Source organism: Melanostigma gelatinosum (assembly GCF_949748355.1).
Source record: "Melanostigma gelatinosum genome assembly, chromosome: 3".
NCBI lineage: Eukaryota > Metazoa > Chordata > Actinopteri > Perciformes > Zoarcidae > Melanostigma > Melanostigma gelatinosum.
In genome coordinates, this window is record NC_136636.1 from 27,772,953 (window position 1) to 27,790,090 (window position 17,138).

Here is a 17,138-nt window from a genome sequence, read left to right on the forward strand (position 1 = left end):
CACATCCTCTAAAACCAAAGTCCCAGCAGTGCACAGTGAAGATTGGAAGTCTCTTCGCTGCCACGGCTGATAGTTTTGGTTTCACTTCCTGGTTTGGCTCGTTCGTGAACGCCGAAGAGTAGGAGATATGTGAGATGGTTCACTTCCATTTCCTGCTTTTCAATTTAGTCGCTTTGTATTCCGTTAGATGGCGGTCTGGAGTTCAAGTATCTCGGGGTCTTGTTCACGAGTGAGGGTAAGATGCAGCAGGAGATCGACAGGCGGATCGGTGCGGCTGCAGCAGTAAAGCAGGCGCTGCACCGGACCATCTTGGTGAAGAGGGAGCTGAGCCGGAAGGCGAAGCTCTCAATTTACTGGTCGGTCTACGTTCTGACCCTCACCTATGGTCACGAACTCTGGGTCGTGACCGAAAGGACAAAGTCACGGCTACAAGCGGCCGAAATGAGTTTCCTCCGTAGGGTGGCCGGGCTCAGCCTTAGAGATAGGGTAAGGAGCTCGGTCATCAGGAGGGAGCTTGGAGTCGAGCCGCTACTCCTTCGCGTCGAAAGGAGTCAACTGAGGTGGTTCGGGCATCTAATTAGGATGCCTCCTGGACGCCTCCCACTGGAGGTTTTCCAGGCACGTCCAACTGGGAAGCGACCCCGGGGAAGACCCAGAACAAAATTCATGTCGTCCCTAATTCAAATATGACTGACTTTTTGCATTGTTTTTGTTGTATTATAGACTATAGAAGTTGTCTCTGGTTACCACATATCACATGACTTTATTCCGTAATCAGTTCGCATTTCATTATTTAATATAGTTTATCAGTTGCCTTGTTTAAATATCTTGATATTTAACATATTCCTATAGTGGTTCCTTTATTTTAATGTTCTTTATCTTAACCTCGTCAACCCTGTAATCAGCTGTAACCTATTCACAGATGAAGGTTTTATTTTGAAATGCACAACTTTTTTTCTCACCACCCTTTTTATAAAATAATGTTTTGGTGTTGCAGCTGGTGTCAAGTGCACAATGCCAACATCACATTGAACAAAGTGGGAATCACTTTTAAACACAACTTCAACAGAACCAAGTTAACAGTATCTAAACGTGGCTGTAACACCACAGCAGTAATGATAATCATAAAGCAGTCTGTGGCTTCATTGTTCCACACACTGATGCCCAACTTAGAACAATACTGTTATACGCTGTGGAGAGTTTAGTGAATGTGAAGAAAATGTGACATTTAAGAAAAAAACAAGTATGGAGCGCTTTAAATTAACACGTATAGCCTTAAAAATAAGTCACAGAAACCAAGTGTAAAGGACATTTTAATCCATTTTTATAAACCAACATATTTAATTTAGCAGCATAACCAGACGGTCTTGAGGTATTTTTAGATCCATACTCTGAATTTCATCCCACCCTCCCACCTCAGACACACACACACACACACGCACGCACGCACACACACACGAGTCCTGTTGGCTCAGTCTTGGACTGAGCAGAGCTGGCTCCCTCTTAGTGGCTTGTAAGGCAGGCACACTTAATGGTGCAGTTTTGGCTGTGGGACAAAAGAAACATTTGAAATTGTTACTTTTATTTTGGCAACTGATATGTACAGGTATTCACTTGAGAACCATACCAAATGAAGAAGAATAAAACAGACTGACATACTTATTGTCAGAAAAGTGAGACGAGGAGGAAAAGAATCTTACGGCTGGATAAGACACTTCCTTAATGTTTAGTTGATGGTAAAACTCGGCTCATTTCATTTTTTGGGATTTAGGGGTGCAACAGTAGGGCACTGGGTGACAAGTGTTGCCAAAAATATCAAAGTATCAATCCTGAATATTTGAAACGGTTCAATACTCATTGTACCAGCTGCTCTCTCTTCTCTGACTAATTTTTACACACACACTGCTATTTATGTTTTAATCTAAATCTAAACTGTTATGCCCTCAATGTAGTGTCAATGTTTTTGCCAAAATTCCAGTAACGTGACAACACGAGGCTGCACTGAACCAGAATCAGGGGTTGTGCCTTTAAAAGGGACCACGTTGTTCTGTAGTCTGGGTAGCTTTCAGTTGAAGATGAATACCTGACTAGGCTTCAGCTTCAAGCTGCTGACCACAGTAACTGTGCCTTGTGGAAGAGCAGTTACTCAGCCTTTTAAATCACAAAGTATACATCTCATTATTGCAGTCTCTGTCTATCAGATGCCACTGATTGTTGCCATGGAAACACAGCTCTTAGTGGAGAGACAGCCTGGAGCGTAAGGTGGCAAACTTTTTAGACCTTATATCCATTCTTCATGTTTCGTAACTGACTTGTGTTAGACAAGTCTAAAAACAGAGCCAATACTGGCCTTACTATAGGCAGGATAAGTTGGGGGGACCAGTCCACAGAACACCAACCACATGTTGACATTTTTTTTAGACATCTGAATAGTACAGCAAGTATCGTTTTCCATTGAACATAGTTGTCGACAGAAAATCTGTTTTTGGAGGCGACTCTGGAAAGCTAGTAGCTGGCTCCTTCGCAGCTTGACACCCAGTGTCACATCAACAAAGTTACAAGGAGTCAGTAGAAACCTCTAAAACCACCACTGCCAACGAGTGAGTGTCTGTGCTCAAAACATGACCTATCTGCTGCATATTCCTTTAAACACACAGGCTGATCTTACATGATCGATGCTTGTTCTTAACTCCACCGCTAATTTGCCTGAATTGGACTTTTCAACGCTGTGTTTGGGAATATACAATAAAGGTGTGTCATACGGGCAGGGTAAGCAGGTAGCTCGTTGTTTCTTTAACTACCGGTATGTAGGAAGCAGCCACAGGTCATAACTGTGATGGTAAGAAAAGAAAAAAACAACCAGGATCAGTGTTGTGTTGTCAGATTGGTACTTGGTAGTGCACACTGTCAGCCATTCAACCGATTCTAAATCATCATGTTGGGACAGGAACTTTTTACCACGCCAGGAGAAAAGTCAATTCAGTAAAAATTTGTGTTGGGTAAATTATAACATTATTAGCATGTTTTCAAACGTAACCTTGTAAAATGTAGTTTTCGGCAAGAAACTTGAGGCAAATGGTAATAAAGGAATGTACGTTGTGTGACATGTTATTTATTGTTTTTCACCTAGGTATTGGGAATTGAGAATCGTGGAATTTCAACGACTACATTTCTGGTGTTGTGACGTCCCTTCTTAATCCCTGCTTCTCTCGGCTCCTAACTCACCTTCTGTGTACCCAGTTTCTTCTCCACGCCCCCAGCCAGCCCCCCGCTTTTGCTGTCCTTCCAGGCGTAAAAGTTTGAGCGCGGAGAGGAGGAGGAGGTGGCAGAGCTGGAAGAGGAGGAGGGCAGGCGGTGCGCTGAGGGTTTTGAGGAAGGCGAATGCTCCTCCATGCCGCCCCCTTTGCGTTTCTTCACAAGCCCCTGGTGCTCAAAGCCCCTCCCGCTGCCCGGCCCGTGCAGTCCTGAGTCCCCCACACCGCCCCTGCTGTGGGAGTTGTTAGCGGCGGAGGAGGGGTCTGGGGATGATGAATGGCCCAGAGGAGTGTGTGTCCGTCTGTAGGTCCAGACCGCCTTGGCGGCTGGTGAATGGGACTCTGAAGGGGAGGGCTGGGGGCGGGGTTTGCTGCTGGGGGAAAGCGTGCCATTGGTCTGTCCGTGGGGGAGAAGGGAGGAAATGGGGGGTTTAGAAGAAGACGAAGATGATGAAGAGGAGGATGAGGAGGAGGAGGAGGAGGAAGAGGAGGAGGAGGAAGAGGAGGAGGAGGAAGAGGCAGCGGAAGGTGGGCGGCCCCGGTCCTGGAGGAGGATGCAGTTCCTTTCGGGGCCTGAGTGCTCTCCTTCCTGTGACGGGGCCTTCCGCTTGCGGAGGGCATCGGCGGCAGCGGCCTCCTCTCGCAGCTTCAGCATCTGCTTGCTGGGACGCCCCACAGGGTTCTTGGGTCGCCCGGGACCCCCCTGACGCACCGTCACAGGCTTACCCGGAGACACCATGTGGCCACCACCGATGCTGCTCCCGCTGTCCCCGGAGTTCTCCGACTGTATGGCTGCCGAAGTTCTCCCTGGACCACGACTGGAAGAGGAGCAAGAAGATGCAGTTTTGAGGGAGGAGCTGATGTGACTTCCTGTGCGGACCTTGGAATGTAATGACGAGGAGGAAGTGGAGGAGGGAGACGAGGAAGTGATGGTCTTGGCTGAGGAAGGTGGAGATTGAAGGGCTGTGGCTTGAGGTATTTTCCTGTAAAATAGGTAAATCCATAAATCAATAAATGAAACAGCCATTAGATCAGAATAAAACGTATCAACACTGTTCTATAGGATAACAACAATGTGAAGCATTAGAATTGAACATGGGATGCTGATGCTAAAAAGACTTAACTAGCTGTAACATAGCACTATTTCTACTTATTCTTGTTTTCATCGTTCTTTATTTGTTTTTTTAATTAACAAAGACTGAGTTCAAATAAGGGCTGCACTCAACATTTTAACACAATGAAGATGCAGTATGCCAATTTTCGTTCAAAAATATAGTGGTTGTGATTACTAAGTTTGTGATTGAACCACATTCAATTAATATATTAATCAATTTCCTGCATTTCTGCATTTTACTACTGAATTTTATTTCTTACACTGTTTCTTTAATTGTTTTTAAATCTCCTTTTCTTTTGCCTTATGTTTTGATGCTTTTAATGGTTTTATGTGAAGCACTTTGAATTACCTTGTTGTTGAAATGTGCTATACAAATAAACTTGCCTTGCCTAAGCAGCTACACTGAAGCACAGATTTGCTGCAGGGCTCTGATTATCTCAAATAATCGGAATAATAAAGAATATTTGGGGGGGAAATGCTTTTTTTCATGCAAGCCGGAGCAGTTTAGTGAGCTAGCTGTCACGCTCAGATAAAGGTAGGGGTAGTCTGTACGAAACCATAGTCAGAAAGCTATGGACAGTATAACCTGTGTGGGTGTAATGTTGTTCATCAGGTTTGTGGCCTGTAATGAACGGAATATCACAGGAGCATCTAGAGGAAATTATTTTACATCTGGCACAGATGGCTAGCAGGACTATATTATGAGCCGATTAGAAACTGGAGGTCTAAGTTAGGCTTACTCACTGTGACCTCACAAAACACAGGATTAGCCACAACTCAAGAATTTATGTGCTAATTATGACAATTTACAGGATAAAGACATGGATGTAAACTGTAACATGCCCCATTTTTCAATGAGCTTTTTTCTTTTGTGCGTATAAACGCAGTCAGTCTCCATCTTACTGCCAACTTCACAGACTCCTCACTACTGCTATTCTGGGCAGCAGAAAACACCATCTGCTTCATCTCATAGTGACTAAGAAGTGGGTTACACTCGAGTTTATCTCAAAGGGTTATCAAAAGGGAAGGATCTGATGTCACTAGCCCTTCATATGTTTACAGTGGTTGAAAAGAAAAATTGGCAAATTTCAACTGAGTGATCAGGATGGTGGCAGAGCGTATGTCTTCTGAAGTAACAGTCCTGAACATTTCTCGGGTCGGCAGATCATTTTGTCAGATCAGTGATTGGAGCCACTTCAATATACTGGAGAGGAGGCAGAGGCTATTCTAGCCCATTGAAAACCTTTGATGACCTTGTGGTATTACTCTCAGCTTATTTTGTTCCATTGATAAATCAGTGGTGTGTGTGTACAAAAGTACCAACATCACAACCTTTGGACAACAGCCAGTCTTATTTTCAGTGACAGAATATACATTAAAGCAGTTTACTATATAAACGCCAGTGACGAAAAGTAACCAAAGTTAATACTTTCTTGGAAAAAATCTGAAGAATCAGCACCATAAAAGCAGAGCACGAGCAGGAATGTGAGCTGGAGTTTCTTACTTCCAAAGATGGGCGCTGATGTGCTGCTCCAGCATGCTGCTGAGAGCCGACCTCAGGTGATGAAGTCTCCTGTCAAACGTGTAGATGCCGTGACCCAGCACGTGGCTGCCAAACGAACAAACCTAGAGAAACAAGCTGCTTGTAAATCTGTTTCCTGTACCAGGTTACTGTACCAGTGGTGGTCAGTTGACTTAAAATTAACGTTCTGCATTATTCAGTGGTCTCATAGTTACAGTCAAATCACACTTCACTTGTGCCTTGGTTCTGTGTTTTTACGCATTTCTGGATACAACTTAAAAATGAAACGGACAACTACACTCCATCAACTTCATAAAACAATATATGAAGTGAGTGAAATCTAAAGCCTTCTCTAGTTAAACATAAAAACCAAGTAAACTCTGTTCGGACAAGTGGAATGCCTCATGCAGTTGTCTGATCTGGCAGGTAAAAAATAAACGCGATCTTTATTATATAGTAGCCGATCACTATCGTCTGATATTCAGTAAAATATGCGATGGGGAGATTGTCATTACTGCTTTCTGGTCGCTGATCCCTGGGAATGCTACATCGTGAATAACAAACGTGTTGCAATCAGCAAGAGGAGAACTGGTTAGCTGTTAGCAGCTGGTGAAACAAAGGAGCTAGAAGGTTGAATTGAATTACATTATGATGCGTTCATGCGTTAGTAAAAATGAGTGTTGGGCGAAGGTAAATTATAACGTCTTTATGTAGATGTGCAAGAAGCTTCAATATAAAATAGATGTTAGAGAGGGAATTATGACCTGCTTAACTTAACTGACAGGAGCTCTAAGCAGCTTAGAATGCATCATTAAAACCACTCATGTAAAAAAAACATCCAGAGCTGGTGATTGTTCAACAGTTTGAATGAAGTGCGTTTTACAATGATCACGGTTAAATTAGTATTTCTGCCAATGGAGTCTTGTGGCTTTTTAGGAGAGCATATCAATTGTATGTCTTTTAACTGTCCAAAACCATGTTGATTTGATGTACTATTTTTCCATAGGCCTGCATTCTCCATTTTGCACAAGTAAGTTCGGGCAAGTAGAACATTTTCATGTCAAGCCCTGAACCACAATTCTTTGGACACGTTCATCCTCTGACTAAGCAACAGAAAATAAAGATACTCAACGTACTGCTGGAAGAAGAGGCACCACTTTGAAATGACCACTGTCCAAACCTCCACTATGATATGGGAGTATTGGAAGTATTGATATTAAGAGCAAGATAAATCTCTCATAGAACTGGGAGTAGTAGTCGGATATGGAAAGCTCTCTCTCTGTTTTTGCTGCTAAGGACATGCAGGACAGTTTAGCCTGCAAAAAGTTACTTTTGATCTCATCACAACAGACAATATCTTCAGTGTGCAACAAAACACTCATAAGAGTCTTTTTGGGATGCAAGTGTTGCAGTCTGAAGAAAACAGATCTGTAAACACAACGTCAGACTAACAAAGCACCGGGGGGATCTAGTATGCTTTGAAGTTGGATGTTATCATCTTATTTTTATAAATGGAATTTTGTAAACGTATGATGAGTTAATATGCCGAGAGCAGCTCAGAGTTCAAACAGTTGAGTGTTGTTTATGTTTTTGCAGATCAGCTGGGCAATTTCAAGAGACTGGTTGAGTTCTTCTGAGCCTGCTTTTCTATCATGGTCTATTAACTGGATAAGCAATTATTTTCCAACAAACAAAGCTATCACAGCTTGATCAGATCATTGTATGCCAGGGCCATATTTCAGAGTTTGAATTCAAGACTTTTTTCTGCATAGGTGTCAGAAAATCAGATTTAAACAACTGAGAAAAATATCAGGATTTTGTGGTGCATTTTACCCCTGTTAAACCCAAGTACAAACTGCTCACCGCTAGTGGTCTGGGATGTGCAGCAGAAGATGGGAACTCGATGGGCTCCTCGGGTCCTTCTGCCTCACTTTCATCACTGGAGAGCCGTCCATGGACGAGAGGTGAGGGGGCTCCCTCCTCCTCACACTGCTTCTCCTCCTCTAGGTTGCTCTCTGACACGGCAGTAGGCCGACTGTAAAACAAACAGTACAACATTTGGTTTTTCAGATACACTATAAATAGTTATAATATACTGATGCTCACTGTGTACGTCTCTAACACCCAGGAACATGATCTGGTTAGACCCACTCAGCTGCTGCTTTATTAGGTCCACCTAAACTAATCAGCCCTACATGGTCAGTTTTTGTTCAAACTGATGATTGACCTTTATGACCATTGTGAAGGATGCTTGTTATGCCGTTGAAATGTGTTGATGTATAATGGAGGGGTGTTATTTAGACTCTATGATATATGATATAACATATGGGGTGGATAAATTAACAGACACACTTCTCTAAAACAGTTTCCACAAACACTGACTATAACCTTTATGGTGGAGGATTTATTGCACACCTGTTGTGTTAGACTGAATTCATTTAAGCTCGAGGTACCTAACAATCTGGCAGTGTGTAGATTCAGTTATTTCATGAGCATCTATCAAAACACAGATTATAAACCCACTGCACAACAAGGTAATGTTACACCAAATTTAGACCGAAGGTACTGCAGGTCTGAATGGGTCAACATGTTAGGAGTTTAGCTTCTGCTATGTGACAGTAGTGATTACTTTAGACTTTCTCATTGTCTGTCATTTAGATGGACAGGGTCTTAAAGATTCCATCATAATCTATTTTTACAAGGGCCTATTTAAAGGTGGAGTCTGATTCTAATCCAATACACACTGTTAAATTACAATTACAATTTACAAGAATTGAACTAAATTGACCTGCTGAACTCAAACCTTCCTCTGGTCAGCATGGACTTAAGGGATACTTGTTCCAGTTGTGACACAGATCCCTGGGCTTTGGCCATCAGCCGATACCGTTGTTTAATGAATAAGCTTCATGCCTCAGTGTGGAAGTGACTGGCATCAGTCTTATATATGTAAGGAAACATCAGGTACATAACGGTATCAAATCGTCCCATTGTCACGATAGCCGATCCAGCTATCTGAGTCCTTATCGGACCGATACCCGATAATGAGTATCGTGCATCTCTAAGTTAAACTGGGGGCTCGCTTGTGTGTATTCATTTGTGATGATTGATTGATGTGATGGATTATAATTTCCAGAACTGTTCACCGTACACTCGTGTATGCATCACAAGCTAGCCTCAGTAGAGTTCCCTCACCTGAAAGCAGGGAGGCTGGCTAGAGGTCTCCTGCAGTGTGGAGCTCCAGCCTGCTCCTTGGGGGCCTCTGGGCTGGGGGATCCAGCAGAGGAGCCTCCCTCCAGGCATTGGGCCCCTTTCTCACGAACCTTGGTCTTCAGTTCCGCCACTAGATGGTCAAAGTTCTTGCTGCGGCCCATCACCTTCCTTCGCTGGTGGATGGAGTGGATCTGAGTACACAGGATACTGGCAATTAGTCACCATTTCACTTTGATTGATTCAATTTCAAGTAGATAGCTACAATTTGTATCTGGCGAGTGTCACAAAATTAAGGATTGGCCTGCCAAGTCAGACGGTTGACTTAAAGCAGTGGTTGCGCCCCTCTAGTGGGGCGCAGCGGTATTGCGGGTGGGGATGCAGAATTTGTTTATTTCAAGAACTTTATTCATACCTGCAAACTTGTCGCTTTTCGGCAAAATTCGCCGTTTTGAATCAAAATATATCGTGTAGAGGTTTTTTTTGGGGTGTGGCCAGCCAGCGTTTCTCAGATTGGAGTGAGACAAGGAGAAAAGGTGACGTCGTGATCTTCACAATAAAACATCTTTGATGTGACGTGTCGAGTCTTGGCCAATCAGCGTTCAGCTGTCTACATCGTCTTTCCCTCCGTTAAAGTTTAAGTTACCTTATGTTTCGTTACAGTTCAGACTTGCTGGGTTAAGTTAACGTCCACTGCATGCGGAACTTTGTTGACTGTTAACGTTCATCATTATCATGATTGGCCACAATTGTAACAGCTGTACAGTAACAGTGGAAGTTAATATAAAGCCATACAGTTATGAAAACGAATCACTTAATTTTTACAGGCGATGGTTCTCGCTATCTTTGTTTTTATATGACTACAACTTTTAAAGGTTAATCATAATAGAACTGCAATAAGAACTGAATAATAAATTCGGTTTTTTACCGAAAGTAAATGTCTTATCACTTAAATTTCTTATCAGAGTTGCACGTTATTGTTGTTTTGAAAAGATACGCAGTGTAAAACTCAGTAAAACTCTTTATTGCCAAATATTTGAACTTGTTTTGTTAGGTTTTTCACAGGTTGCACTTTTTGTTATTGTCTTGAAAATATATTCAGTGCAAAACAGGTGAATTGCAGCCACAATAAGCTATTTTATAGTTCTATAAGCAGATAGAACAATGCAAATGAAGTTCTAACAAAGTGATTGCACATTGTATTTGTTTTTGTTTGATGGAGCAATCTGGTTTACTTGAAAGTGATTGCAATTTTCTTTATTCTATTATTTGAAAAAGCACAGATGGAGGAGTCACAAAATGTTATTTAAATAAAAGTTCAACATGTTACAATTTTGTTGGGGCGGTGGGGCATGAACATTTTTCTTCATCCAAAGTGGGGCGTGACAGAAAAAGTTTGAGAACCACTGACGTAAAGCACAATATAATAAGCCTTGGGATGCTTAACTTGAGGTACAGAGGTGCTTTAAAGCTACAGTCACAGGACTGACGCCCAGCAACATCAATGACCTGTACTGTGCAGCAGGGTGCAACTCCCCCTGCCGCACTGCTGCCGCGAGTAACACCAGTCCAACAACCTGCATCACATGCTACAGGTTCAACCTACTCTAATCACCACGGAGCTTAATATAGCAGGTTGTAGGTTAAAAGAAAGGAAATGAAGAAGGCACAGTTATTAATACAGTTAATCTCTTTAGGGAAACTCAGATTTGTATGTAGATGTTAGTTTATACACAGGCAGTACCTAAACACATGCAAATATACAGTCAGGGCCATAAGTATTTGGACGGTGACACACTTTTTCTAATTTTGCCTCGACTCCAATTGATTTGAAACTAAGCTAATATGGGGTTCAAGTGTAGACTTTCAGCTTTAATTCAATGGATAAAACAAAAATATCACAATAACCGTTTAAGAATTACGGCCATTTTTTACACAGCCCCCCACATTTTCAGAGGGTCAAAAGTAACTGCTACTGTGTAAAGGGAATACTGGGAATACTGCTGTTATATATATATGTGTGTATATGTATATGTTAGGGGTGTAACAATACGCATATTAGTATTGAACCGTTCGGTACGAGGCTCACAGTTCGGTATGCATGACGAACCGAACAATACGTTTGAATAAAAAAAAACAAAAAAAAAAAACTTTTTTTTAACTTTATTGATGAAGAGCCACGTTCACTCAGGTTTAGTTCCATCATTGTTCATACTAAAATGATGGAGAAGTTGTAAGTAACAATACTACATAACATTAAGGAGCAGTTTTTGTTTTTTATATGTACATATATATATACATATATATATATGTACATATATATATGCAACGTGTAAAATATTTAATCCCGATTAATCGCATGGATTTTTGTGATTAATCCCGATTAATCGCATTGTTATGGTAAAGTTCAATAATGAATTCAAAAGGAGTGTATTGCACACATTTATTTTAAAAGTACTGCTATATGAACAAAATGGCAATAACATTTGGTTCACGAGATGCAGGGAGCATGTTTTATACTTAATGTGAATATAATTCATACTTTGTTGGCATCTTATTCTGAAAACCGGATGTTCGTCTGAAGAAATCGGATGTTGTCTCACATTAATCTTTCCGCTAACTTTCAAAGTCCTTCGCTCGCGATCTGTGCCGTTAGATGCACGAGTGACTGGACCCTACACTCTTCCATAAGTGGGTCAAAAATGACCCATATTAGAATCAATGTGTTTTTATGCCATTTTTGTCATTTTGGTTAAGAATAATCACTTGTATAATATTTAGTATTATATTTCGGACCACACAAGAATGTTTTCATGTTTGAAATATCTTTATTTTTCACTTAACATTTTTGAAAAAGAAAATGACCCAGAACAGCAATAGAAAAATGTGAACATCCATTGTATGTGTGTGTGTATGTGTGTATGTATGTGTGTAACTGTCCAGTCATTGACAGTTCCTCTCTCTTTTCCGTTTTGCCTTCTTGTCTCATCACTGTATGCAGTTCAGACAAACTACCTGTTTCTGGCTGTGATCATTGCACACATGTACATTGCATTTCCCACACCTATTGTTGACTTTGCGATCTTTGTTAATTGGGCAGATCTGACACCTCTTTCTCTTTGGTTGGCCCTGTCTGCTTCTTTCCTGTGGCTGGGTTGTGGCTTTTGTCACCCCACACCTTTCCATTGCTTCAATAATCGGGGTTTGCAGTCGGGGGCAGCCTTCCAGTCGACTCCTCATGTGTGGTGTGACAAGCTCCTTTGACAGCTCTTTGAGGAAGAGCCGTCATGCATTGGTGATGCCGCTCTTGAATTCTGGGTGCTGAGCCGTGAAAAAGGTGTAGGCATTCAGGGTGGCAATGTCAATTATGTTGTACCACAGCACCATGGGCCACCTCTGTGTTTGGCACTTGCAGGTGTAGGTGTCAACCATCTGGTCAGTGGTGTCTACACCTCCTTTCGTCTTGTTGTAAAATGTGATCACTTCTGTTTTTTTCTTTCTGCTATTTTCATCCACTACTTTGTCGTGGTGCATCGTGCTCAGGAGGACAACAGCTTTTCCTTTCTTTCTGACATAGCTGACCATGGTAAGGCTGTCGTTGAATCCAAACTCTGTGCTGTGAACCTCCCTGGACTTGGAAGGCTTTATCAGAGGAGGGATGTCTGGCTTGTTCTGATGTAGAGTCCCCACAATAGTGAGATCCTTCTCCAGGAGATGCTGCGCAAGAGGCACAGGCAAGAGGAATTAGCTAACAATATTCCGGCTTGTCATGGGAATCCACTGGATTTTATTCCAGCAAATGTCCCTATTATCTCTAATTTTATGCCCCCAAATATTCAAGAAATAAGTGATATAATTGATGATCTCAAAACATCTTCAGCTGGCCATGACAGCATTTCTTGTCAAACAGGTGAAACAGTCAATATTGCAGCCACTTGTTCACATTTTCACCTTGTCTTTGCAAACAGGTGTTGTGCCAGAGGATTTAAAAATTCCCAAAGTTATTCCTTTGTTTAAAGCATAGAACCCACTCTGTTTAAACAACTATAGACCCATATCTATATTGCCTTGTTTTTCAAAAATACTTGAAAAAATTGTACACAAAAGGATTATGTTTCATGTCGTCTAATTCAATTCTTTACAAACACCAGTATGGTTTCCGTAAAAATCATTCAACTTATATGGCTTTACTTTACCTTGTTGATAAAGTTATCTCTGCACTTGACAGTAATGAGTTTACTTGCAGTATTTTTATAGACTTTTCCAAAGCCTTCGATACAGTAAACCATAATATATTATTGGAAAAGCTGCATAAATATGGTTTCCATGACATTACATACAAATGGCTAAAAAATTATGTATCCAACAGAAGACAGTTTGTTTGTCAAAGGTTGTTTTTCAAACAAAGCCAGACTAATATGTGGGGTTCCACAGGGATCCATTCTTGGACCATTATTATTCCTCATTTATATTAATGAAAAGAGATCATATTACTCCTGTATTAGCTTCTCTGCACTGGCTCCCTGTAAAATCTAGAATAGAATTTAAAATCCTTTTACTTAACTACAAAGCCCGAATTGGTCAGGCTCCATCATATCTTAAAGAGCTTATAGTACCATACTGCCCTACTAGAGAGCTGCGCTCCATTAATTCAGGGTTACTTGTGGTTCCTAGTCTTAAAAAGTAGGATGGGAGCCAGAGCCTTCAGTTATCAAGCACCTCTTCTGTGGAACCAGCTTCCCGTTTCAGTCCGGGGGGCAGACACACTCACCACATTTAAGAGTAGGCTTAAGACTTTCCTCTTTGATAGTGCTCATAGTTAGGGCTGGCTCTGGCTTGCCTTGGACCGGCCCATGGACAAACTGGTATAGGCAAAAACTACAGGACTTCCTTAGGGTACACTGAGCACCTCTCTCCTCCTCTTCTTCACCTCTGTCTGATCCCATTAATGGTCATGACTAACTTTACTTCTTCCTCGGAGTCCTTGTGCTTCCTCTCCTCACAGGTTTCCATGGAGCATGGTTTCATCTGGACCCTGGTCCTTCCTCCTACCATGGCCCTGCTGACTCCAACTGCTAATATCACTTTTATTATTACTCGCATTACTATTTCATACTACCGATACCATTAATGCACATTATTGACCTGCTTCTTCAGCAGAGTCTCTGTGCTTTCTCGCCTCTCAGGTTCCTGTGTATCCGGGTTATACCTGGACCAGGTCTTGCCTCCTGCCGTGGTTGTGTCATACATTGAATGTGCTGTAATTACACTGAATGTGTTGTAATTCACTATCCTGTTCTACACATGACATCTATTGTACTTCTGTCAATCCTGGGAGAGGGATTCCTCCTCTATTGCTCTCCCACAGGTTTCTTTTTCCGATGTTTGCAGATGACACAACCCTAGTTCTCTCTCATTCCAATTTCAATTGCTACATGGTTCAGATTTAATAAACTATCTTTGAATGTCAAAAAATCGAATTGTATTATTTTCAGTGGCAAAAAATTGTACTCTAAGGATTTATCTAAAATTCCGTTGAGATGCCTCAAGTGGCATCTACAAAATTCCTAGGAATTATTATTGATGAGAGTTTAAGGTGGAGTAAACATATTGACTGTGTTAGTAGAAAAATAAACAAATCTATTGGAATAATGAGGGTTAGACATCTTGTCTCTGCAAACCGTCTCCTTATTCTTTATTACAGTATCATTTATCCCTATCTTTCACGTTGTAATATAGTTTGGGCAAGTACTTTTCCTTCTGCATCCCGACCGGGTTCACGCACCCCCAATCACCTAATAAAAGGCACCAGAGCCTAAAACTCGGACCAATGAGAGAACAGTTTGCTCGCGCGTGGCGTTTGTTAACAAGATTAAAAACCCCAAAAAAGACAAACTCTTCCTGCACCGTGCCTTCGAAAAGGCAACGGACGTACACCAGAAGATTGGCCACATCTGTAGACTAGTCTACTTGCAGAGAGTAAAACTCACTCTTCTTCACGCGACCGACTAATGTAGCCAGGATGTCTTCGGACAAAGCATCGATGTTTTGTAACTCCTCAAATTTCGATATAAAAAATGTAAGGGGCTTTTGACTTGCACTGGCATGCTTGGTGTTCAGGTGACGATCGACGTAAATAAGAGGGCTTCAGACAGCTGTTAGCCAGAACCTCACTGCACCGACTGTCTCCTAAAAATTACGTTCCCCCAAAACTAAACTGCATTCTCAATTACGTTGGACTAAAAACGTATTTTCTCCCTGATTATGTTTGTTTTTGACTTATTACGTTGACGTATTACAAATACGTTTCTAATCAACATTTTAACCTTTTTCTCCCTCTCCCTATTACGCGGTCAGAATACTACCACAACACGCCGCCTGTCTCCGGCAGAAATGCGCTCATCCATGCACGGGAACAACACAGAGTTGTCGGCCGAGAAACCACCAAAACACGCCGCCTGTCTCCAGCAGAAACACGCTCATCCAGGCCGAGCAACGAGGAACATTATGCGGCTACAATACCTCCACAAAGGCCCGCGTGTAAAATCCGGGAGTATTTGTAATACGTCAAACACAAACTTAATCAGGGAGAAAATATGTTTTTAGTCAAACGTAATTGAGAATGCATTTTAGTTTTGGGGGAACGTAATTTTTAGGAGACAGGACTGCACCATTAGACCACCATTCCATTTTTCCTCTCGCGCATCCCCTAGAGGCAGCTTGCGCACCACACTTTGGGAATCCCTGATGTAGAGGACTCCCAAACAGCTCACGGACTGATACATCCCAGTTCTTCTCACTTCCTGCAAGCAGGTTCAATCCAATGAAGGCCATGAATTCATCTTTGGTGACATTTTTCCATTCTTTTCCTCTAGCTGTTGCTACTCTCCGTCCTTCCAAGTTTGTGCACTTCATCACCTCTTGTATTATATTATCAGTGATAAAGAGCGCCCATGCATCTTTTGGTGAGACAGTGGTGCTAAGCCCTTGTGCAGGCCCTGACCGACTTCTGAGGATATGTTGGCGCTGTGTTCTGCCCTGGGTGGGAGGTAACTCGCTCCAGTAAGAGCCCTTCCGACTCATTCTGTTGGACATGATTTGGACACTTTCTTCTTCAGAGGACACAGAAGAGGAATCTTTTGAGTCAAATTGATCCTGTTCAGTTGGATTTCCAGGTGGACGACTGCCACTGCCACCTGGACAATAGTCTGGGTCCTCATCATCAGAAATTTCAGACTCTGAGTCCAACCCGATTACTGCCTCTCCATCATCCAGCATCTGTAGGACCATTTCAGCTGTGTATCTAGCAGCCATGACACCTTGGATGAGGAAACATAAGAGTACTGTTTTCAACAGATCAATATGTAGCTATATAAATAAATACACACACACACACACACATAGTAATGTTAGCTAACTTAGTAAGCTAGCTAGTGTTAGCTAGTTATAAAGTAGGCTAATTTGTTGATAAATAATAACATACTCTTTCACACATCATGAATGACACGCACACACGCACAATATATATAGTAATGTTAGCTATGTTAGTTAGCTAGCTAGTGTTAACTAGTTATAAAGTAGGCTAATTTGTTGATAAATAATAATAACAGTCATGAAAGACACACACACATTGTTATATGAAGATAATACTTACACATATCAGCTCTTGCTGTGTAAAATAATCTTCCTGAGGGGTGACACTTCTGATATAGTCTGTGTGGTCCACAGTTAATTTATTCCTGACAGCCACAGTTGATAAGAACCAAAGGTTCCCATTGGATTCCATAGAAAATGCATTTTTGACCCACTTATGGAAGCTTGGGGTAGTAATACAAAAACTACAATTTCTTAAAATGTATAAAAGGTAAGTTAAAAATGTAAATGGTATTCTATCAAAAACATGTTTTTTGAGGAATACCTGGAATATGAAATGATAACAATTTTTCATTACGAAGATATTTCAAGAAAACAACCTCACCGGTCATTTTTGACCCACTTATGCATCTAAGGGTTAAATGCATTTACCGTGAATTTCAGCATA

General features: G+C 41.6%; 1 protein-coding gene across 1 annotated transcript in view; it reads right to left on the minus strand.

The window, feature by feature from the left end:
• Nucleotides 1-1,424: 1,424 nt before the first annotated feature.
• Nucleotides 1,425-17,138, minus strand: part of atxn7l2a (ataxin 7-like 2a) — a gene marked incomplete at its 5' end in the record, with an annotated part of 28,567 nt that continues 12,853 nt past the window's right edge. The window contains 5 exons of the mRNA XM_079297219.1: nucleotides 1,425-1,546; nucleotides 3,226-4,237; nucleotides 5,873-5,994; nucleotides 7,754-7,925; nucleotides 9,083-9,291. Coding sequence (XP_079153345.1) covers nucleotides 1,529-1,546; nucleotides 3,226-4,237; nucleotides 5,873-5,994; nucleotides 7,754-7,925; nucleotides 9,083-9,291 — 1,533 coding nt within the window. The 3' untranslated portion in view covers nucleotides 1,425-1,528. The remainder of the gene's footprint in view (nucleotides 1,547-3,225; nucleotides 4,238-5,872; nucleotides 5,995-7,753; nucleotides 7,926-9,082; nucleotides 9,292-17,138) is intronic.